This window comes from Euleptes europaea, chromosome 5 (assembly GCF_029931775.1).
Source record: "Euleptes europaea isolate rEulEur1 chromosome 5, rEulEur1.hap1, whole genome shotgun sequence".
Taxonomy (NCBI): Eukaryota; Metazoa; Chordata; class Lepidosauria; order Squamata; family Sphaerodactylidae; genus Euleptes; species Euleptes europaea.
In genome coordinates, this window is record NC_079316.1 from 93539794 (window position 1) to 93563798 (window position 24005).

A 24005-nucleotide genomic window follows, 5' to 3' on the forward strand; every position below is an offset into this window, starting at 1 on the left:
TCTACCCTGTGCACATTGTGGGCACCTCTCCAGCACCTCCTTTCTAGGAGATCCGACCAGCAAATCACCGTTGCTGGGCATAACGATGCAAATGTCGAGAGATCACGACAAATCTCAGTAGCAAGGTCTTTGCCTCGGGTATGTACTAAGTCGTTCTCACCCAGCTGGAGGACCAGTGCATGAGGAGCTCCAAACCTTTCAAGCAGGTGATGAAGGACTGGTAGTAGCGAACACCAACGCATGCCTCGCTGGCCGAACCATTGCACCCGTACTGCTTGCTCCAGACCCAAATGCTGTCCCCATCCGGATGCAGCCGCATAACGTCCATTCCAGAAAACGATGCTGTGGCCCACGACCCACACGGTCCGCCACGGTCCTAAAACTCGGAGCACAATTAAAAGAAAACGCGGTCAGGCCTGACATAAGACTTATACGATGCAGAACGCCATCGGCCGATGGCTTGTATCTGGTTGACAGCCATGCCCTCTCCAGCCGCCTGTGTGGCTGCTCCTATACGAAAGGAGTGGCCACTAAAATCAGACGTGGGAAAGCCCATGGAGCTGACCGATGCCTTAAAAACACTGATAAATTGATAGCGGGTCAGCGGTGTGCAATCAGCATGTATCAATAAGCATCCCTTTATGTGCGGCCGTATAGCTAGAAACCTTTTTAAAGCTCTAACAGGGCAGGGCCAGACAGTGGTGGCCTTGTGCAGCCTGACACTCATCCCTTTTCCAACCTGGTCAGTCTTGGACCGACGAACGACGATCGTCAGTACTGAGTTGTGAAGGCATATGTCCCCCAAAAGTAAAGCCCTGTTGGTCAAATCATGACGGGATTGAGCCACGAGTTCACTAAGACGGAACGCCCCAAAGAAGGCTAAAGAAAATGCTGCCTCAAATAAGGTGGCCTCATAGCGAGAAGCGCACAAGGATGGCAGTAGCCGTACAATCCTTTGTAGTATCTCCAAAGTGACTGGCCTCCTGACGTCCCTAATGGACGGTGCCTCGCGTTGCCAGCCTTTGACAGCCTTTCTGGCTCGAAAGGATGCACAAGGATCATTGAAACCGTGTGCTTTTGAAAAGAAAGAGATAGCAGCCATGTGAACTCCAATAGTCCTAGCAGCGTAACCAATGTCTTTTAAATGGGCTAAGTAACGTAAAGCCAAAGTTTCTGTGACAGGCCACAGACCATCCCGGCCCATAATGGACAAAAAACTCTCAAAGTGGTGCACGGCTCTATCATATGCCCGAATAGTGGCAGGGGCCAATGAGCTCCGAATGCCGGTCATAATGACGTTTCCCCAAGAGCCCATAGCTCTGCTGGAAAAGGTTGCGGGAGCCGGTCCGCTTCTGGTGCCAGGAGACGGAATCTGTCCATCTGAAAACGAGACAGAGCATCCGCTAAGCAATTGTCTAGGCCTGGGACATGTTGGGCTGTCATAGAAATGTTATTGGCCAAAGATGTTAACACGAGAAAGCGCACAAGGCGCATGACCCTGACTGATCTGGATGTTTGCCTGTTAACCACCCTGACCACAGCCTGGTTGTCGCACCAGAAGCGAACTCTTGCATTCTTAAAATGGTCAGCCCAGATATAAACGGCAACCACGATGGGGAATAATTCTAAGAACGTCAAATCCCGGCATATGCCTGACCCCTGCCAACCCACAGGCCAGCGCTGTGCACACCACTGTCCATTAAAATAAACCCCGAAACCGATGCTGCCCGCAGCATCAGATTGGACCTGCAAATCCCGACCTAAAACAAGGCTGTGTTGCCAGAGGGATACGCCATTGTATTGCTCAAGAAACTGAAGCCACGTTTGTATATCTTCTTTCATGCCCTTGGAAACCCTGATGCGATGGTGTGGGGCTCTTACGCCCCTCGTGGCTTGGTTAAAGCGAGCACAGAAAGCTCTGCCCGGGGAGATAACCCGGCAAGCAAAATTTAGATGGCCGATAAGAGACTGTAGCTCTTTCAAGGTGCACTTTGTTTTATTAGCAACTACAGATAGCAAAGCCCTTAAAGCTAGGAGTTTTTCTTCTGGCAAGCTGGAAGTCCCATTGATGGTATCGATCTGAATGCCTAGAAATGTAAGGACTGATGAGGGGCCCTCTGTCTTTTCTGCTGCTAGTGGCACTCCTAATTCCTCAGCCAAAGTGGCAAATGCTGTCAAAAGGTTGCCACATAAGGGGCTGTTATGAGGCCCGATAAATAAAAAATCATCTAAATAATGAGTTACTGTGGACGACCCTGTGCGCCACTGTATTGCCCATTCCAAAAAGGAACTGAAAGCTTCGAATGCAGCACATGCTACAGAGCAGCCCATTGGCATGGCCTTATCTATGTAGAAGGACCCCCCAAATTTAAAACCAAGCAAACAAAAGTCTTCCGGGTGTACTGGAAGCAACCTAAAGGCTGATTGAATGTCACATTTTGCTAGCAAAGCTGAATGCCCGCAAGATCTTACCAAACCCAGTGCATGATCGAATGAAGAATATTTTACTGTTGACAGCTCGGGTGGAATCCCATCGTTAACAGATAGCCCTTTTGGGTAAGACAGGTGATGTATCAGCCTAAACTCCCCAGGTGTCTTTTTGGGCACTACTCCCAGAGGAGATACTCTCAGGTTGGGAATAGGAGGGAACGCAAAGGGGCCTGCAATTCTGCCCAAGTCTAGCTCTTTGTTGACCTTTTGAGCGACTACATCAGGCATATCTATGACCGATTTTAAGTTGCCCGATAACATAGGAGGTCTAGCGTTAAAGAAAGGGATGCGGAAACCCACGGAGAAGCCCTTTAACAGATATAAAGCTCTTTCCTTATTTGGATAATGAGCCAACAAAGATCTTAACTTATCCAGTTTAATTGGTGTGCAGGCCAGACCCTGTAGACGCCCGCGTCTACTTGGTAGCAGAGGTGTTGATATTGGTGGAACTGCTATCTTTCTTGCTATTTGAAGGGGCTGACCTGCCACCACGAAAGGGCTGACGACCAGAGGTGCCGCCCCGTGGGCAGGTGGAACGGGGATGGGGGCCGTGGCAGACCTCACAGGAGTGGTCATATCTGCATACTTTTCGTTGACATTTCCCCATCCCAAAATCCCAGCAGATACGTCTATCGGGATCCCTACGATTTTTTGTAGGCCAAGCTGATCTGTTGACCTCGAACCTGGGCTTCGTAATACATGGGCCCACTTTGAGTAGCCATAAATTGCTATTAATGAGGTCCCAGCGAGTCCTCTGATTCTTAGACGCCCGTTTACGGAAGGCTTCGTCGTACTCTAAGGCAGCAGAATCACCTGCCAAAGACCTAGCCTTGAGCACGTTACTCTGGTAATTGAAGAGGTGCCATGCCCTTTCGGGGTAAGCAGAAGCAATGACACTAGCAAAAATGGTAAAACCGGCCATCCACCTATCAAATGACCTGTCCCCAAAACCTGCCTTGTCTTTTCGCTTATCTTTAGAGGACGGGCGAGACTTTCGGCCCTCTTCCTCCTCTGGCTTTATGAGGGAGAAGACATTAATATAATAGCCATTGAGAATATCTTCCCTTACTCTCCTGGGAAGGTGAATACCAGGAGGATCCTCGTCATCCTTAAATGCAGGAGGGAGGATGAGACCCCTGTTTAATGGCATAGGATCCCACGTCTCCCTGGCCTCCCCCTGACTAGGCAGTTTTGGTTGCTTTTTTATACGTCTTAATGCCCAAGAAGGTAAACCAGGCACATACGCTGCTGAAAGCCAATAGTCATCTGCCCCATCGAATGAGTCGGTAGAAGTAGAAGACTCACCGTCGGAAGAGGAAGAAGACGAGTCTAACGTTCGCCTCCGTTTCTCTGTCTTCCGCCTGCACCGTTTGCTAACAGCTTTTCTGCCTCCCTTGGGACGTCTCTGTTCAGGACTACTCGAGGATGAGCTGGAATGGTCAGAAGAAGGAGAGTCCCCGCCACCCCTAGTGCGCTTTTCTGGGCGACCCCTATAGGTGTTGAGGCCACTGGGGCCAGGCACGGCATCCTCCTCCATTTGACATGTATTCCACTCTTTTAACTTAGTGGAGAGCTGTTGAACTGCATAAGAAAGGTCCCTTAAGCCAGAGGGGTTTGATTGAGCTCGTGCTTTTGACTTAGCCGTTTGACTTGTGGCTTTGGCCCTTCGAGTAGTGCTCCCCGTACGAGAAGAATGAACTGTGCCAGCTCTGGTTGTGCCTGAACCAGAGGCCCCAGTGCTTATGCGTTCGGTTTGAGAGTGAGCCGGCATCCCATTTATCGCAGCAGGATCAGCACGGCGTCTAGTAGAAGCCAATGTGGCCCAAGAGCGTCTAGCTGCCCCAGACCTCCCCCTAGTCATAGGGATAGAGCTGCGTTGTGCGCCAGCAGCCTTGCGTTTTGGAGCCATGCTAATTGCAGCTGTGTACAATCCTTTCAATCCAGAAGTTATAGGGTAATGTATGAAAGAAACCACAAACTGCCAGCAGATTAATTACAGATTGCTAAGATAGCAAGTAGAATGTAATGAAGCCGTATGAGCTCAATTGCAAAGATTGCAATGCAGCAGGTAGTATAATTACAGAGCACTGAGATAGCAGACAGAATGTAAATGCACCTGTATATGCTTGAATGCCAAGGCTGTAAGGTAGCAGGTGTAATAATAACAGAACCCTGAGATAGCAAAAAATGTAATGCAGCTGAATATGCTTAAATGCCGAGGCTGTAATGCAGCAGTTATGCTAGTGTAGCCTGAATCCGCCTCCAATAGGAGGAGCGGTGACCCTCAACTGCCTCCAATAGGAGGAGCAGATAATCAAACTTTTACCCCTAAATAAGCAACAGGAAGGGGGTAAATAATTGTGTGAGTACAGATGTGTGGCTATTTGATAGATTGCCAGGCTATTTGATAGATTGCCAGGCAGCCAGGCAGCCACTACAACTACTCAAGAGGAGGGGGGGGTATTAGTGCTTACCATAAGTAAAGCACAATAAAAAGTGAAATTATCCCGCCTGTTAATGCTTCAGGCGCGCTGGGCCCGCGGCCCGGAAAGTTCCAGCCAGCCCCCCCTTTTCCCCCGCCTCCTTTCGCTGTCCTCTTTCAGTATCTATCTGGGCTTGTCCGCTCGGTTTTGATCTCTCTGTGCTTGTCCGCTCCCGTGTCAACTCGCCCCCACCTTGGCGAGAAGATCTCTCTCAGCTTGTCCGCTCAATAAAATTCACCACACTGTGCTCCAGCCAACCGTTCCGTTTCACAAAGAAAACGGAGTGAGCCTGTGGGCGGGCCCGTCCCCTGTTATATACAGAGGGGCGAGGCTAGCCACGCCCCCCAGCCAGCTCCCGCCTTCCGCCCTCATTGGCTGGAGCCTTTCCTTGCCCCAGCCAATGAGAAGGCTGTAACTGGGCAAATCGGGCCCGGCACGAGCCCCGTGCGCGCGCAAACGCACATGTCGGCCGGCCGGACCCGATTTCCCTCCCCCACCGCCGCGATCGCTCCTTCCTCCCCCCGGGGCAGCAAAGATGGCTCCCGGTAAGGCGGGAACCCTGCCTTATCTTTAACAGTATCACCTGATATGAGCCAGACAAAGCTATTAATTTTATGACTTCAGATCTAGGGGAGAGGTTTGCCTCCAAGTTGATAACAAAGCTGTTTAAGAAGCAGGAAGTATTTAACTCTTTCTTTGTGTCATAAGGATTTCATAATGGTGAACTTCCTATCTATGTACAGTAGAAATTAAATGATTTAGAGTTGTGCTGCCTTCCCTTGAAAGATTAATCTCTGCAGATATAAATAGACTGGAGTGTGTTTTTTAAAGTGTAGTATTTTTACCATCCTGACCTGGATGGCCCAGGCTAGCCTGATCTCGTCAGATCTCAGAAGCTAAGCAGGGTCAGCCCTGGTTAGTATTTGGATGGGAGACCACCAAGGAATGCCAGGGTTGCTGTGCAGAGGAAGGCACTGGCAAAACACCTCTGTTAGTCTCTTGCCATGAAAACCCCAAAAAGGGGTTGCCATAAGTCGGCTGCGACTTGAAGGCACTTTACACACACACAGTATTTTTACCAGCTCCGTCCTAAGCAGAGTGAACCCACTTCTAAGTCCATTGTCTTGAGCAGACATCGAAGGATGTAAGTCTGCTTATGATAGCACTACAGGAATAACATTAAATTTAGCAATGAACCAGACATGCATCTGAATATAGAAGAATAGCCAGAATGCACAATAGATCCTGCAATATAAAAATTAAAATCAGCTTAGTTATTCCTCCTCTTCTGACAATGATAGCCTGGAAAAAAGTCTTTCCCGTGTACATCTACAGAAACAATACACAGAAAAAACATATGTACAGATTCAAAAGGAATAAGACCCACATACCCAAAGAGGGGCTGAAAGGACAAATGGAGATGGCAGATAGTTGTGGGAGGAGGAGGAGGTTGTTATCAAGCAAAGCAATCTTAGACTGCTTGTCAGACAGCAGAAATCTCTTCCAAGGTGCCTTGCTTCTTGTATGTCATTCTTTTGTTAGCTTTTAAAACCCAACAATTCAAAAATCTAGGCACTAGAATGTTGATTGCCACAGTCCACACAATGAGATGCGTAGAGATCGATAAACAAGGCTGTTGTTGCTTAGTTCGGAAGGACAATTAGAAAGAACTAGAATGAGTGGTTAACTCAAGAAACCAATACAAGTAAAAAGAAATAAAGACTCCCCAAATATGAAAAAAAAAAACTTCACAATGTCTCTTTGAAAAATGTTTTAAAGCGGAGTGGATGGATTGTGTGTGAGAGAAGAATTCAGCATTCTTTACCATCCTGGGCTGGTACAATTACTGCAAAACTTATTTTTGAACCTCCTTTTGGTCTGTGATAGCAAAACTTCAGGTAGGTAACCCAGAAGGTTGATTAAAAACCTAATAAAAGACAAAATAATACTGGGTCACATACAAAAAGTCAACAAAGCTTTAAATCATTGTAAATCATAAAATTTTCCATTAAAACGAAGGTTGAAGTTCTTTCTTCCCCTTTCTATTTGGACTGTGCTGATAGCATCTCTCCAGACCATTGGCTGGAAGCCTTCATATCATTTCCATGGGGTTCTGCTCACAGAATAGGACTTTGTGGCCTCCCCCTTCCCACTGCTACTCCATTTGGGGGAGGCTTCATAGATCTTGGGGGTGTGTAATTGTAGGGAAATCATCCCACACTTGAAAAATTCCACATAAACGGCCATGCTAGTCCGTTGCAGCAAAAAGGAAAAGGAGTCTTGCAGCATGAAGCAGATTTCATGTGGCAAAGCTAATGACTCGTTTTTTGGTTTCTCACACACGTGTTCTGAAAGGGACGTTTTCCATGTTTGTCACATCCCTGTGTGAATGATTAATTAGGAATCAAACAGTGCATGAACAGTGCATGTTCTTGGGATTTCATTTGGAGTCTGTTCACACATTCGACTGGGGGTCGGGCATCGAGTGACACGCACGCACTTGTGAATGAGCAAGACCTATGAATCTCCTGAATAGCATCAACAGCTTAACTGACAATGTTGCAAATGAAATGATGAATTTCAGTGCAAACAGCTTTGCCTTCTGAATTTTGTTCTGGGATGCATTTGAGAACTACTTCTACCTTTTTTTTTGCAGGTGAAGCCTTAAAAGTAACAGCAAAAAAATTCACAGATGATCCTTGTTATTTGCCCAAAAGGGAGGCAGTTGTACAAGCAGCACGGGCTCTTCTGGCGGCTGTTACCAGACTTCTTATTTTGGCAGACATGATTGATGTGTCCTACCTGTTGCAACATTTAACCACCGTGAGTAGCTTCATAACCAGTAAAAGAGCTGTATATTTCATATTCTGTGTTATCGAGACTTCTTTCTTGCATGTTTTTGGGCTACATAGTGAGAAAACACTTTGTTAAAATATTCATGCCAATGTGCCATACAGCTACTGATGAGGAGGAAGAGAGAGGGATTTGGTACCAACACAGGTCAACTGTTAGGTGGTGGGAGTCATTCATAACTCACAATGAAAAAGTCGTCCAACCTATAGAATGCAATGTGAATATGGATGCTTATTTTAATTAACTTGGGATGTTCTCCTGGGCAAGCCAAACTGAAATGAACTGGTACTTGGTGGAATCATAAATACTTCTAAAAATTTCACTAGGCCTTCTATATCCTTAGCTTTCACCCTGTGCTGTTTTTAGTTTAACGTTTATAGCCCCCGATTCCCCCCCCCCGCTTAGCTCTAGCCTTTGAAGCTTTGGTTGTAGAGGATTTTAGCCGCTTCCACTCTAGAATGAATTTATACTGTTGTTTTTTGTTATAATTTGTGGTTATTATATTATATTGATTTCCATTGTTTGTATTCTTGTAAAGTGTCTTGTGAGATTTGCATTGGGAAGGCATTATAGTATTCCTAGTAGTAAATTAATAAATCTCGGGGAAGAGGACTTGAAAACAATGGCCCTGGTTCAATTGCAGTGAATCATGCTTAAGTCCCATTGAAATCAATGTGGTTTACTTAGCTCAGGTTCCAGAAGTAGCACCACTTTAAACTCTGGATTAGACTGGCTTTCAGGATCTACATGTACATTTTCCTTCATAGACATTCAAGCAGGTTTTGTAACAAGTAAACTGGTATTGTTTGTGGTATCAGTATCATTAATATTTGTTTGAGATGCTGAGTATGGGAGGTGATACACAAATGTCTTTCATAAATGGGCTGCTACTGAACAGAATGAATGCAGAAGCAATTCTGGAAGGAATTCTGCAACTATATAGAACTATACTCCAAAGTTATTTTACTCATATTTAAAATTTATAGACTAGTTTTCCAGCCAAATAGAAGCTCCAAATGTTAGAGAAAACTCAAAAGCTCTTGGAAGCTTGCATGCTGTTTTGTGACATTTTGGTGGGTGCTAAAAAAAGATACCACGGCTGTAATCCTAAAGACATGTTCCTGGGACTAAGCCTGATGGAAGGCCATGGGACTTGCTTCTGAGTATACCTGTTTAGAGTATTCCTTAAATTATTTATGTGTTTGGATTTTTGTGGATAGGCATGGATGCCTATAAAAAGTCAGTAAAAGTAACAATGTTCTAAAAACAAGAGAAAAGGATATAGGATGAATCAGAGCGTGCCATAAAGCTTATTTACAGGCCTATGAGGTGGTGGTGATGGCAGCGAAGACTTTCTTCTCTGCCTCCGTTGTGTCAGCCGAATCTCATCCACCTCAATAGTTCAAAGTGGTTTGTGACTTGAAAAAACCTAAGACTGAGTCTGTGGCCAATGAAAATTTGGCCCCCAGCTGTGATGTTTTTGCTGACAAAATCTCTTTCATCTGTTTTGACTTGGAGGCCAAGTTGAGTGCAAATCCAGTACCTGAGGTGTAGAAGCGCCTTTTTGTCCTTTTATTACAGATAGTTTCAGATTGATGCTGCCCATGGATGCTGACAGGGTGCTTGGGAATGTGAGGGCCATCACTTTTTCTCTGGGCCCATGCCCACCATGACTTTTAATATCTTGCCAGGAAAAGGTACTGGAGCTGTTAGTGAAAATCATCAACTCCTCTCTGATCGAGGGGGCTCTTCCCAGGCCTTCGAAGGAGGCAGTTATTAGACCTCTGCTCAAAAAAATATTCATTGACTAGGGATGAGGTGGCCAGTCTCCAATTCACCTTTTCTGTGGTTGAAGAGTAGCTCCAGGACTTCCTGAATGACACATCTGCCCTTAACCCATATCAATCTGATTTCAGGCCTGGGTTTGGTAATGAGACGGCTTTCATTACACTGGTGGATGATCTTTGTTTACAATTAGATGGGGGAATTTCTTCCCTCTCAGTGGCCTTTGATGCAGTTGACCACTCTATTCATATCTATCAGCTTGAATATGGAGTTGGTATTAAGGCAGGGGTGGGGAACCTTTAATCTGCCAAGGGCCATTTGGATATTTATAACTTCATTACAAAATTATCAACTTAAAAATTAGCCTGCTATATTTGGTCAAACATTTAGCCAAGAGGCACTATCAGAGATGGCTCCGAGTGTCCACCATGTAGAGTGACTCGCTTTTGAGCTCTGCCGTCCCCAGCTGGGCCCAACAGATTCAGGTAGGACAGCAAACACAAGATGGAGTGAGCGACAAGCCGCTCGGGGCTTGTAGGCGAAGGAGCCCGGTCCAGTAATGCAGGATAGTACAGGATGGTCTGTTGCACCAACTCCGCATGGTCGGGGCCATATTCTACAGCCGGCTTCCTGCTACCTCCAACTGCAGGGATGAAATGAGGACACATTGGCTAAGAACTCGCCCCTGCCCATTCTGGCCCTGTCCCCTTTAACCTCTCCATTGTTGCCACTTCTGCCCCCAGCCCTCTTGTAGTACAGAGGGAATATGTTTTTCCATGGCCCGGGTGGGAAAGGGTTAACACAGTTTTTTGGGCTGTCCTAGCAGCTCCATAACTAATGACTCTTCTTGAAGGGAGAAAGAAGGTTCCTTTTCTCTGCAAAACAAACTCACATCCGCCTTGAATAGAGGCTATTCCTGTCCACGGGAGGGGCCGATCGCCAGTCTTAGATCCTTCTGAGCTAGAGATCTGCCAGGACCCACGAAGGGCCAGACCAAATTATTTCGTGGGTCCCCGCCCCTTTATTAAGGGCATAGCCCTTTGGTGGGTTCTCTCTTTTCTGTCTGATTGAACATAACGAGTCTCCACTGGAGCTGCAGAATCAACTGGGTGAAATTTATCTTGTGGGGGTGCCACAGGGTTCTGTTCTCTCACTCATGTTCTTGAATGAGGCTGCTGAATGAGATTGTCTGGAGGTTTGGGGTTGGGTGTCACCAATATGCAGATGACACCCAGCTCTATTGTTCATTATCCAAGCCTCCAGATGTATCCGTCTTGGTTCTGAACTGGTGCTTTGAGGCTGTGCTCAGGTGGCTAAGGCAGAACAAACTGAAGCCAAATCCAGACAAGACGGAGGTGTGTCTGTTTGGGAATTCTACAGGGACTGACACTTGTCCTTGATGGCGTGACTGGCTTCTTCAGAGGAGGTTAAAAACTTGGGGGAGCTTGTGGACCCTGCCTTGCTGTTTGAAAAGCAGGTTGGCATGGTGGCCAGGAGTGCCTTCTATCAGCTGCATCTCATTAACCAACTTTTTTGTTACCTAGACTCAACTGATCTAGCTATGCTGATCCATGCTTCTGTAACCTCATGTTCGGATTAGAATAATAGATTACTGCAACATGCTCTACATGGGGCTGCTCTTGAAGACCACCCAGAAACTACAACTGGTTCAGAATGCGGCAGCCTGCCTGCTGTCAGGGAATATAGCCACTGGGAACATATGTTGCCCATTTTGAAATAGCTACATGGGTTGCCAGTCTGATTCTGAGGTTAATTCAAGGCGCTGGTTATGACCTTTAAACTCTTTCACAAACGGACCCACATATTTGAAGGACCGTCTCCTTCCATATGTCCCTATGCTCCAACTGTGCTATCCCACCACTTAGGGTGGCCTGTCTGGCATCGACCAGAGCCTGGGTCTTTTCCGTCATAGCTCCTGCTCTGTGGAATGGGCTCCCTGAAGAGGTGAGAGGGGCCCCCTCCTTGGAGACCTTCAGAAGGTGCTGCAAGGCCTGCCTGTTTGGGGTTCGAATAGCTGGCATCTTTTAAGGGGGAGAAGGAATTTGGAGCTTGTTATTTTATCTTTGGTTTTATCTGGGAATATTTTAACCATTATTGTAAGCCACCCTGAACTAAGAGGAAAGGCGGGATAGATGGTTGCCAACCTCCAGGTACTAGCTGGAGATCTCCCGCTATTACAACTGATCTCCAGCTGATAGAGATCAGTTCACCTGGAGAAAATGGCCGGTTTGGCAATTGGACTCTATGGCATTGAAGTCCCTCCCCTCCCCAAACCCTTCCCTCCTCAGGCTCCAACCCAAAACCGTCCCACCGGTGACAAAGAGGGACCTGGCAACCCTAGTGGGATATAAATGTTTTAATAAATAATAATACTTACACATTCCTGAAAATACAGCCTCATAATACCACTTGAAGTTAAACATCAAGGCAGCATTGATTCGTGTGTCTGTACACACATCTTTCACATTCTTTCAGGGTTGGGCTCTGGAGTCCTCCCAAGGGAGGAAATTGCAAAGTCAATGTAAGATAACTAAAAAAGTTCCTACTTCTTGACATCATTTTCAATTTCTTAGCAGATGGAACTAGAAACATGGTCTTATTTATACATCTTACTAGTTGCCAGGCTTCCTGATATGGCCTACCACCTGTTCTGAGTGGCGCAGGAGAAGAATATCTTTAAAAAGCCAGCATCGCACACAGCGTGACATTGCTGGAAACTCTGTGGTTTTAGCATATGGTTTCTGGCAACTCCTAGAGCGGCGTGATGTCATTTCTGGGTTTTCCCAGAAGTGAAATCATGGTTTGTGTCATTTTTGGGTTTTCCCAGAAGTGACATCATGGTGTATGTGATGCATTTGCCCCCCCATGACTCCACCTCCCAAGATCCCGCCAGTTGCCAAGCACAACAGACATGATCATATGGGCGAAGGTTCTAAGCTTTGATGGGCCCAGATCATCTTGAGCTTTAATTACCAGCACCTTGAATTGTGCCTAAAAGTTAGCAGGCTGTTGTCAATACAACTGTGAGATATCCTGTCTCTGATTGCTATTAAAAATCAGTTACCAACAATTTGCTTTGACTGCCCCTTCTGAACAGTCTCCGTGGTTAGGCATATTGCAGCATTTGATCTGTGAGATTTGAGATCTGAGAGCGAGGTGGTTAGCCCTAAAGTAGTTTAGTGACTCCAGCCCACAATCTAGTGCCACAAGTCTCTTGTTGTAGCACTTTACACTGCATTCCTGAGAGGAATGCCTGCACCCGGCTTAGGAGGCAACGCGGCTGCGCTGCCTCCAAAGGAGGTTTCGGCCCCGTCGAAACCTCTTCCCAGCACCTAAAAGGTGGCGTTCCCAGCCCAAAAGGGCTTTGGAGGCCGCCTAAAGGCGGTCCCGCCCCCACCCAGCGCTGTAACACCCCGGGTACACCTACCAGGACGCCTCCCGGGACGCTGGCGCGGACTTTGACAGCATTCGGACGCTGGCAGATGGCCCCGTCAGCATCCGGGGCTAGTTCTGCTGTGGCAGCACCCTGCGACCGGGCCTTCCCACGGGTGTTTGGGCCACTAACGCTGGTTCGGGCCACAAATGCCGGCGCAGCGCCTTCCTGGCCTCCTAAGGGTTTTCGCCCTTAGAGCTCAGGAATGCTCTGTAAGTAATGCAGGCACTGTGGGAATGCAATAGTTCAGATTAAAACAAAACAGACATTTCCCTTAGTATTTATATATTTTGATTTATTAGCCTACTATATCTCATGGAATTAGGGTTTAGAGCAGTGCTTTGTTATGTAAATAAAACAGTAAATGGTTTCTGCATTTCTTGTGTATTTTTTTAGAACTTTGTTATATCTTTTGTAACTCGTGTTGGATCAGTTTTCTAAAATAATACCATTCTTACACTTCATGTAGTAATAACCAATTTTAGGTAATCATCTCGTGTATAGCTTCAGTATTTCTGAAATCTTTTCATTGCATTATTATTTGCAGAGTACTAAAATGATTGAAATCTGTAGAAGTCTGGTGTTGAATATTTCAGAAACTTGGCGTCTGTACTAAGGAACATCATAATCTTTTTTCCATTTCTTTAAAAAATAGTATTCATGAAAAACAAAATACCCCTAAAGAATTCATTTCTCTCCTTTACAGAGCATGTTAGAGCTATATAATCTGCTGTGCATATTGCTGAGCTCTGTTGTAATGGAGTAATCATACTTTTCTTGGTTGCACAGCCTTTAGTCATTCTTATTGTGTCTGCTGAAAGGATTTCTTTTTTATGCAGTCCTATTAATTAGAAAATAGACTGCGAGTACCAGGTAACTCTAACCTATGCTACTGAACAACCATCAAGCATTAACAGCATTTTGGTCACTGCCATCCATGGCCAGATTCTAATACTCTTGAAATCTTTCAGGAGCTCTGACTTTGGTTCCCCCATCCCCTTTCCGAAGTCTTTAACTTTTGTGATTATATTTTAAAGCTCCCTCAGGGAATTGAAATGCTCTTAACTGTGGACCTGATCCAGCACAAGGTAACCCCCCCGCCACAGAAGGCTACAGAAGCCTTGCCTAGCTCAGAAAGCTACCCCGGTATGCGCAGCATTGTCTTTCGGAACGGTTTGCTGGTGCATGGCAATTAAAAAGGCCATACTTTTTATATATGCCTGTAAAGTTTCCCCCTTGAGCGTGTTCTTCTGCAGTGGTGTGCCAACATATTGTATTACTCCTTCATGAGGATCTTGGCTGCAAAACTTGCTATTAATCATTTGAGAGCAGATGAGGAGGTTCTTTGCTTCTCAGTTCCACGGCTCTGAGGTTTTGTAATTTTCATAGAATAAAACTGAGGAGTTTGATCACTGAACAAAAATTAATTTTAAAGGTTATGTCATTCACTTCAAAAATGAAACTGCTGACCAAGGAAGAGATTTGTTAAATGTATAAAAATGGGGGGAAGAAAAGGGGCAAACCCATAAATGGGTCTTGGCACAGTATTTTATTTCTTTAGTGTTAGAGGTGTTCCATCCAGACTAGAACGTGCAGTGCATGACATTTTACTATGCAGGATTACATATACCATATGGAGGATTATAAAAATGTGTATATCCTATAGCTGCTAAAGAGGTGCATGTTGCTAATCAAAACTGCACCTTACATGAGATAATGCAGACATGTTCAAAATCACTCTAAATAGTAGTCCGAAGTCTTCTCACATAATTCTGAATAAGCATTGGAACAAGCATTGCATGGCAGCTTACGTGTATCAAAAAAAGTGTCTCACTTGCAGCTAAACCATGTGTTTATTAGATACGTGTATAGAATGATAGAACTGACAATAAAGAGACATTCCCTTATTTATTTATTTTCTTCATATGTACCACACCATTCTTCCCAGTGGGGACTCAGTTCAGCTTACGTTATTCTCTTCTCCATGATATAAACAACCCTGTGATGTAGGTTAGGCTGAGAACATGTGACTGGCTCAGGGTCACCCAGCAAGCTTCTATGGCAGAATGGGGATTTGAACCTGGGTCTCCCAGATCCTAGTCTGATGCTCTAACCTTTATACCACACTAGCTTTCTACTATTTAACTGTGCCGTTTGGATAGAATTTCAAAGGATTTGGTCACCAATAAGCCGGGTTTAAGATTTCTTGAATAACTTTCATAGTTTAATCTTATGTTATTATATGGCACCAGTTATGACATGTCTGCTGGTACTTTTACTTTTATAACCTCTCATTGGGCCAGTACAATTGACTATATAGCTGTAGCTCTTGTGTTACTGAGTTATGTGGTTTTCTTTTGAGGTAGGGGACAGTCCTGTGAGTGACCACTGTCCATTGAGACTTCTGCTTAGATTCAATTCTAATAATGTTTTTTTCTGAAACCAACCCCAGAATTAGATGATGGTACATTGCCTGGAAATAGGAGGCTCAAATGGTCAGAACAGTTCCATCATAAACTAATGCAAGATATGAGGAATACTGAGATGGAGCACCAGCGATCAGCTCGATGCTGTTCCAACGAAAACCAACCTGGGTCCTCTCATTCCTCTGTTAATCTGACTTTTCCCTCTCCCCTGAGCTCAGCCCGGCTCAAATTTCCATGCAGAGGGCAAGCAGGGGAAACACAAAAGATTGGCTTCTCTCACAGCCAATCACAAAGCAGTGTGTAAAGAGGCGGGGATTCAAGTGCTTCCTGCTACCTCAGAGCTCTTTCTGCGCAAAAGAAAGGCTTTTTAAAAACAAGGCTTGGATTCCCCCCTCCCCTTCTTTCAGATTGCTCCGGTTTTTGTTCTTAAAATGCTTTTTTATGCTGTAGTTGGGTTTGGGGGGGAGAAGGAAGTCTTCTCTCATGGTGAGCACTGCGAAGTAAGCCAATTATAGAGCAGAATTTAAAGAGGCAGGACTGGATTTGAGCTTGGGAGATGGCCGGTACATAGATTCTCAACAGAAAAGTGTGAGTCTAGCCAGCAACGAACCTCAGGTAAAACTCCCATGCATAAATGACCTACAAGATGTTTTAATTCCTCTTCATATTAAAGTTGATTAGCCATTCCCCATTCTGATAGCCTTTATCTGTGGACCTAAAAAATATTAATGTGTCAATTGAACCAAGCCATGCATACTTCATTGTAATCCAGTGTGTGATAAGTCTGCGTGGTTATCAAGATCAATAATAAAAATTCACAGAAGCAATGGCCAAATAAACCACAACGTAGCAACTATAAAGGTGTGAGAAGCTGTACTGGCAATGCAATAGAACATTTTTTTTGGTTATCAGGATCAACAGGGAGATGAGTATCAGGCTGTCTTGCTCCATACTATTTGGATTTTAGAAGAAGGATAGGTATGCTGACTCTTGCTCCCATGCTGGAACTTAATCTCCCAAGAGCACAGATGTCTTCTTAAATAGCACAGTACGGTCCAGCACCAACGTTGCTCCTGATACAGGCAATGTTCAAGTCCTGTGGCTTGGCTGTGCATGGTTGATCAGCCAATATGAAAGTCCTTTCCTTGTGCTTAGTGGAAGTCATTGGAGCACATCCATTGTAAAATCAGCTCATGCATTTGAACCTTTGCAGACACAGATTGACTATTTGACAGTACAAGTGATGCTGGACTACAAACCATAATTGTGGTACAAGCACATGTTTTGGAGGAAAACTTTGTATATCTTTACTGAATTAGTATCACAACCTTCCTCCAAGGAGCCAGGAAGGAGAGCCCCGTGTAAAGCAGGCTTCCTTACGATATATCATTTGCTAGATCAGGAACTGGGCATAAGTCCAATGTGCATCCAAATGCCTATTTTGAGTGTGGATTTGATGTATTCCTAGAGCAATGCTTTCAATGGAATATGCATTCATATGTGCATATCCATGCCTAGCCCACTGAAACTAACGCAGTGTGGCTGAATAGCTTCTTGATTTGGGTGCTTACTTTGGGCGAAAATGCATGGTCACTTAGCCCAGTTCCATCCCCGTTCCACCCAGGATCAAATGCACCCGCGTTACCTGGAATGAGCAGGGACTAAACTGTGCAAATGGATCCATGTAAACAGAAAATGCGGGTTCCTGCTGAGTAAGGCCCCCCCCCCAGCTCCTGGTGATTGGTCCTTTCGAATTGACGGAGGCTTTCCCCACCCCCACTTGTAATTTTAAAAGCATTTTAAGAACTAAAAAACAAAAAACGGAGCTACCTGAAAGAAGGGGGGGGGGAGAATCCAAGCCTTGTTTTAAAAAAGACTTTCTTTTTCTCAGAAAAAGCTCCGAAGTAGCAGCAGGCAGGAAACAGTTGAATCCCTGCCGCTTCAAACACTGCTTCGCGATTGGCTGTGAGAAATGCCAATCATCTGTGTTTCCCCCTGTTTCTGTTTCTCCAAGAAGAGGAATGGGAAAGGGCGGGTTCATCTCGCTTCGATACTGGGCTGAAAGAAGAGTAAATAAGGTATCGTCCGTTTGCAAAGATTTGATCCTGGGTGAAACTGGGAGGGAACTGGGCTGGAACTGGGCTAAGTGACCATGCATTTTCGCCCTTTCTTTATTCATTATCTAGATATTTTATGCCCTACTGCTCTTCCCAATGGGGACCCAAAGCAACTTACAACATCATTCTCCATTCTTCCATTTTATCCTTAAAACTGCAACCCTGTAAAGTAGGTTAGGTTGAGTAAGTGTTCCTGAACAAATGTCGCCCAGCAAGCTTCCATGGCAGAGTGTTTGAACATGGATTTCCCAGATCCTAGTCCAACATTCTACTACTATACTACACTGACTCGATACTTGTTTATGTTGGTGGTTCCTGATCCAGTTAAGTGATATATTCACAGAAACTTTCTCTACTTATGGGTTTTCTTACTTGGATGCCAGTAAAGAGGTATAGGGGCAGGGGGAGAAAAAGGGTAAAAGGATGAAAACATTCCATCCTTTGACCTGTCTCTCTTCTTTCCCTTTATCAATCTCCCCTCCCACAGATCTCACACAAAAAGATAGGGCCAGTTTACACAAACTCACAATCCCCTTTCCCCAGGATCTATATTTGTCTACCTATTAGTATAAATGTTCTAACTTTCCCTCCAGGTTGTGTTTGTCACCATAGTAACTGTGTCCTCCACAGCCCTTAATTGTTTGATGCATTTAAAGCATTTGAGGTAAAGCCTCATGTCTTGCCAGCAGATACTGCAACACATGGAGATACTCTGGAATAACTTGATTGAACATGGCAGGTCCAACAGATGTTGCTGAAAATGAAAGGAAAGCTTTAGTAAAGGAACGATTAACCTCAAAACCATCCTTCATCCTTTTCTGAAAGGCAGTTCTGGTAGGATGTTTTGCATTAGCTGAATGGATCACAGGGTGATTCAAGTGGGGACGCACTGGTGAAAACATCGAGACAAATTGGCCTTCTGTGCAAGAATCTTTATTTGCGGTTTTGTGAGACAAGGAAGGATTCCGGGGATTATCTACTGAGTACTCCCAAAGCTGCATGCCAGAATTTACCTTGGTGTCAACAAAGCAATCTTGCATAATTTAACTTGATATCTGAATTACAAATATTAATTTTCAAACAGTGTGCTCCTAAGCGACATTACCCCATTCTAAGCCCATAGACTTCAGTGAATTTAGGAGGCTGTTAACTTGGTTTAGGACTGCACTGTAAGTAAAAGTACACATTTGTGGCTTGTATAAAATCAATATATATGAGAGATTAATATTTTTTTCTACATGGCCACAGGTGCAGAGAACATTTCTTTCTCTTCAAAACGTATCTAGTAAATCTGAACTGCAGAGAACATATAAAAATCTTCAGAAAGAACTGGAAAAGCTGGACCAGTTGGCATACAAGCGGCAGCAGGTAAGAATATTGAAAGAAACTGTAACAATCCAGTCCTATGCATTTCTAGTTAAAAGTCAAGCTCATGGAGTTCAGTTCAGTTCCTATGCAAGCGTGCCTGAGATAGCCACCTAAGAAGGAGCAAAGGAAAGCAACTGGGGCTGTCATTGTGCAAGCATCTTGTCTGTTTGTTTTCTTCATTTATACCCCACCTTTCTCCTCAATGGAGACCCCAAGCAGCTTACATTTTTTTCTTCTCCTCCATTTTATCCTCACAAAAACTCTGTGAGGTCAGTTTGTCTGACAGTGTATAATGGCTCAAGGTCATCTAGTAAGCTTCTACAGGAAAGTGGGGAATGCCTATTTAGATTTTCCACGGGGATTCCTGGCAATTTCAGTTTAGTATCAAGCTGGATATTTTATCCAGGCCTCTAGCAGTTTAGCCAGAGGACCATTAGGGGTTAACAGCAGGAGAGGTCTCATAGATATCAAATGGGAGCTGACTGTAAAAAGGTGATCTCCTGAGAAGCCTTTTCCTGCATTGTTCAAGGACTATCAGAACTTGGAGAAGGTGCCACCTCTTCTGATGAAGGGAGGTTAGCACGTCTGTTTGAGTAAAGAAACTGCAGTTTGAATTTTGGCAGGAAAACAGAAGTGTGAATTGATGGTCCAATCTATGTAACATGTTTGGGGACTCTACTCACCCAAGTAGGGTTGCCAACCTCCAAGTAGTAGCTGGAGATCTCCTGCTATTACAACTGATCTCCAGCCAATAGAGATCAGTTCAACTGGAGAAAATGGCCACTTTGGCAATTGGCATTGAAGTCTCTCCCCTCCCCAAACCCCGGCCTCCTCAGGCTCCGCCCCAAAATCCTCCTGCTGGTGGCAGAGGGACCTGGCAACCCTACACCCAATGAATCCTTTTTCTAGTTCTGATTTTTGATCTGTGAAACCAAGCTTCTTATCTTTTTGAAAGATATCATGTATTTGAAAATATTTAAGACAGTCTGTTATACCTAATTTTCCCATACTTTTTAATTCCCATTTGTCCTTTCCCTTTTGTATACAATCCCTGTAAATTCTACTATCATTGTCCATAATGGGTTTTCTCCTTATGATCTCTTCAAACAGGTTATGCCAGCCCAGTGTTTTAGTCTCAAACCCTCTTTTATACCTCTTCCAGACCTGCAGTAGGCTGGCTCTTACGGAGTGTCTGTTAAAATCTCTATTTAATTTATCATTCTCATGCCATAAATAGGCATGCCAACCATATCTTAGATTAAAACCTTCTAGGTCTAATCTCAGATTTTTTAAATTGATCCAATCCTTTAGCCAGTTAAAGCAAGCTGCTTCGTAGTAAAATCTTAAATCTAGAAGGGCCAGCCCTTCTCTATCTTTACTGTCTATTAGATTTTTGTATGCAATTCTGTGTCTGCCACTATCCCATATAAACTTTAGCATATTTTTCTTCCACTGTTGGAAAACTGCAATTATTTTCAAAATAGGTATGTTCTGAAACAGGAACAACATTTTTGGTAAAACCATCATTTTTATTATCGAAATTCTACCTACCCATGAGACTTGAAGTTTTTCCCAATTTTTGAAATGGTATTTGACCGCTTCCCATGTTTTGGAGTAATTATTTTGAAAAAGATTTATATTATTGTTAGATATCCATATAGCTAAATATTTAATTTTATTTTCTACTTTACATCCTGCCATTTCAGCTAGAGCTTGCTTTTCCTTTATTGTAATATTTTTTGCCAGGATTTTTGTTTTTTCTTTATTAAGTCTAAATCCCGAAAAAGTCCCATATATATGGAAGATTTCCATCAATCTTTTTATGTTATGTGATAAATCCGTTAGAATACAGACCATGTCATCTGCTTATGCTCTTACTCTATGTTCATTTTTACCTATTCTGACTCCTTTTATAATGGGGTCTGTTCTAATTTTTATATTGAGTACCTCTAAAACCAGAATAAACAAAAGTGGGGAAAGTGGACATCCTTGTCTTGTTCCCTTTTGTATTTCTATCCTGGATGTAGCTTCCGCATTTATCAAGATTGAAGCTGTTTGCCTTGTGTAAATACTATTTATTGCTCTAATGAACTTGTGACCAAAGTTCATATTATGTAACACCTGTTTCATAAACCCCCATTGTACATTGTCAAATGCTTTTTCTGCATCTACAAACATCAATGCCATTTGCAAATCTGGTTTTTGTTCAGCTAGTTCTATTAGATTTATCACTGTTCTAATGTTTTGATTTATTTGTCTACCCGGGAGGAAGCCTACCTGGTCTTCATGTATTAATTCTTTTAGTACTTTTTTAATCTTTCCGCTAATATATCAGCAAAGAGTTTGTAATCATTATTAAGGAGGGAAATTGCTCTATAATTTTTCACCTCTGTTTGGTCTGTTTCAGGTTTCGGAATCAAGGTAATATTAGCTTGATTCCAAGACCCTGGTACCTTCCCCTGTTCTAGACTAGTATTCATAACCTCCAAAAGTAATGGGCCTAATTCCTCTTTAAAGGTTTTATAATATAAAGCTGTAAACCCGTTTGAATTATGCATGACTTCCTTCCTTGACATTTTGTGGTTGGCTCTGCCTCTTGTGGCAACCAATTTGTAGTTGCGCCCACCTTATGTCAGAATTCCAAAGGTGCCCGCAGGCTCACAAAAGTTGGGGAGCCCTGAATTAGCTAAATCAGAAAGCCAGGTGTCAGAGTGACAAACATTAATACTAATGGTTGTAAGTTTTCCTGTTTATTTTTGTTATTGTAATGGAAACAGAAAATATAGTGTTTGGTTCATTTTGTTGGATTGCCATTCTAAGCAAAGTTATATCTTTCCTAATCACATAGACTTCGATGCACTTAGAAGAGGGTAACTCTGCTTAAGATGTTACTCTAATTGAATGAAGGCTGGTTGCACAAAGGAGTGGGAAAAACCGCCCCCACCATGTGAGAAACAGCAAGAAGGATAGCAACACATACGGATGGCATTCCCATGCCCCATCCCCACACCTCTCACGGTTGGTCCCTCCCCTCCCCATTCCTTTTTTTCTTGTTGCTGAAGCATCAACTGCAGCCCCAGCGACCCAGAAATCTCATCTCCCCCCAGCAGCTGAGCTGCAACTCACCACCGCAACGCACAGTTGCTAAAGAAAAAATATCCCTTTAAAGTGGCTAAAAGGGGTGAAAGGAAAGCCAGAGCCGAGCACTGCCATTTTGAAGGTGATGCTGAGAGCCCCCCGTCTGAATGGACTGTGGGCAGAGCTTTTTCACGCAGAGGCTCAGCCTGCAACTGGCATGCAATTTTCCCTCTAAAGTCAGAGCAAAGGGCCTCTCTGTTGGCTCTGGCTTAAAAGGGAAAGATCCAGAAGTGTGGCTCAGGAAAAGCATGGTGTCCTATGAAAGCTCTTGGATGAAGCAGTGGAATGTTGTATTCTACCCAGGCAGGGCTGGACAGGGAAAAAATAGCCCTGCAAAAGGGCCCCACCTAGGTCTGTCCTGCCGCCCCCCCCCCCCGCCACAAGGAGGGAGAAAAGTGCCACCCTTCCTGCCCAGGCAGGCTTGTGTAGCGTGGCGTTTGGCCAGGTGCCCCCTTCCTTGTGTTGCACACAGCTTCTCTGAGCCAGGTGCTGCCCTTTTTGCCACCGGTTTGGCCCAGTCTGGGGGGGGGGCATCGGCCCACCATGAAAAGTCCCAGTGGTCATAATGGCCAACCCACCCTGTAGCACTCCAGGAAAAATCTCCTTGTAGAAATAGCTAATCTTAGTGCTTCAAAAATGAGCTATTAGGATACTGTACTTGATTTAGGTGCACCAGAAAGACATGTATGTTCTACAAAGTGTTTTATCCAGATACTCAATGTGGGTCTGTAATTTATTTGTGTATTAATTAAGATATTTATATCCTGCCTTTTCTTGTGGCTCTGGGTGGTTTTACATATAGCGTGTAAATGATGAAGTGTGCGAAGTGACTCAGACACTTTGAAAACCTGGATTCAGAGGCTCCTCCTAGGTCAGAATGTTTGGTCTGCAGCTTGATAGACCATTGGAATGGGTCAGTATAAAGGCTGTTCCTTTGATAAACAAATAAGGATAACATGAATCTGTGGTTATTGAGTCTTGTCTAATGATCATATAAAACATGATGGCAGCAAAGCTGTTTGTGAGAAAGAGGAGGAGAGTGGCGTGTACTGGGAGCATTCAGTTCCCCTCATTTAGCACTTCCTTTATTCTAAAAATTAGAACTTCCACCCCTTGCTTTATACATTGCTGGGGCAGACCCAGATGTAAACTAATGGATCTACCAACTCAGGTCTAGTTTGGTCCTTATGTTCTCCTTCTGATTTAGCACTGTGAATTTAAAATGCCTGTACAAAAGTTTGCCACCTGTTACCATTTCATCAACTAGAATAATTTGGGTCACCACTTTCCTGTGTTGAATAGTTTAGAATAACTGGTGCCCACTATTGCATTTTGTTGGAAGCTGTATGAGCCAATACAGTGTGTGCAGTGTTCCTTGTAACCTATTTTTTTAAAAAACCTGCCAGTAGGTGACAGTGTTTTCAAACATATCTAAATTTAATTCCAAGCTTTATATTTTACAGTTTATGGTTGAGCATCAGGTGTTGTATTAGATTTAGCAAGTGTAAACAGGTTTATCTGGTGAGTTTTGCTTTAAATTGTTTAGGTTGAGGATTACAGGAAAGTTACTGTTTATTGTTTGAAAGTATTTTGGTTCTAGTTTGTTAGTGTAACAGGGAATGAAAAGGAATCTTTCTAAGAATGGTAGGGTTCCAAACCTCCAAGTGGGGCCTGAAAATCTCCCAGAATTACTACTGATCTCCAGACTACAAGAGATTAATTTCCCTGGAGAAAATGGCTGCTTGGAGAGTGGAGTCAATGGCATTATACCCTGCTGAGGTCCCTCCCCAAATCCTGTCTTTTTCAGGCTTTATGCCAAATCTCAAGGAATTTTCCAACCTAGAGTTGGCAACCCTAACAACGAGCAACAGATGTTGTGAATTAAGTTGTA

General features: G+C 44.1%; 1 protein-coding gene across 1 annotated transcript in view; it reads left to right on the forward strand.

The window, feature by feature from the left end:
• CTNNA3 (catenin alpha 3) overlaps positions 1–24005 on the forward strand; it is a 955294-nt gene that overhangs the window by 37814 nt on the left and 893475 nt on the right. Inside the window, exons 3-4 of the mRNA XM_056849344.1 lie at positions 7630–7796; positions 18857–18976. Of these exons, the coding sequence (XP_056705322.1) occupies positions 7630–7796; positions 18857–18976 (287 nt within the window). The remainder of the gene's footprint in view (positions 1–7629; positions 7797–18856; positions 18977–24005) is intronic.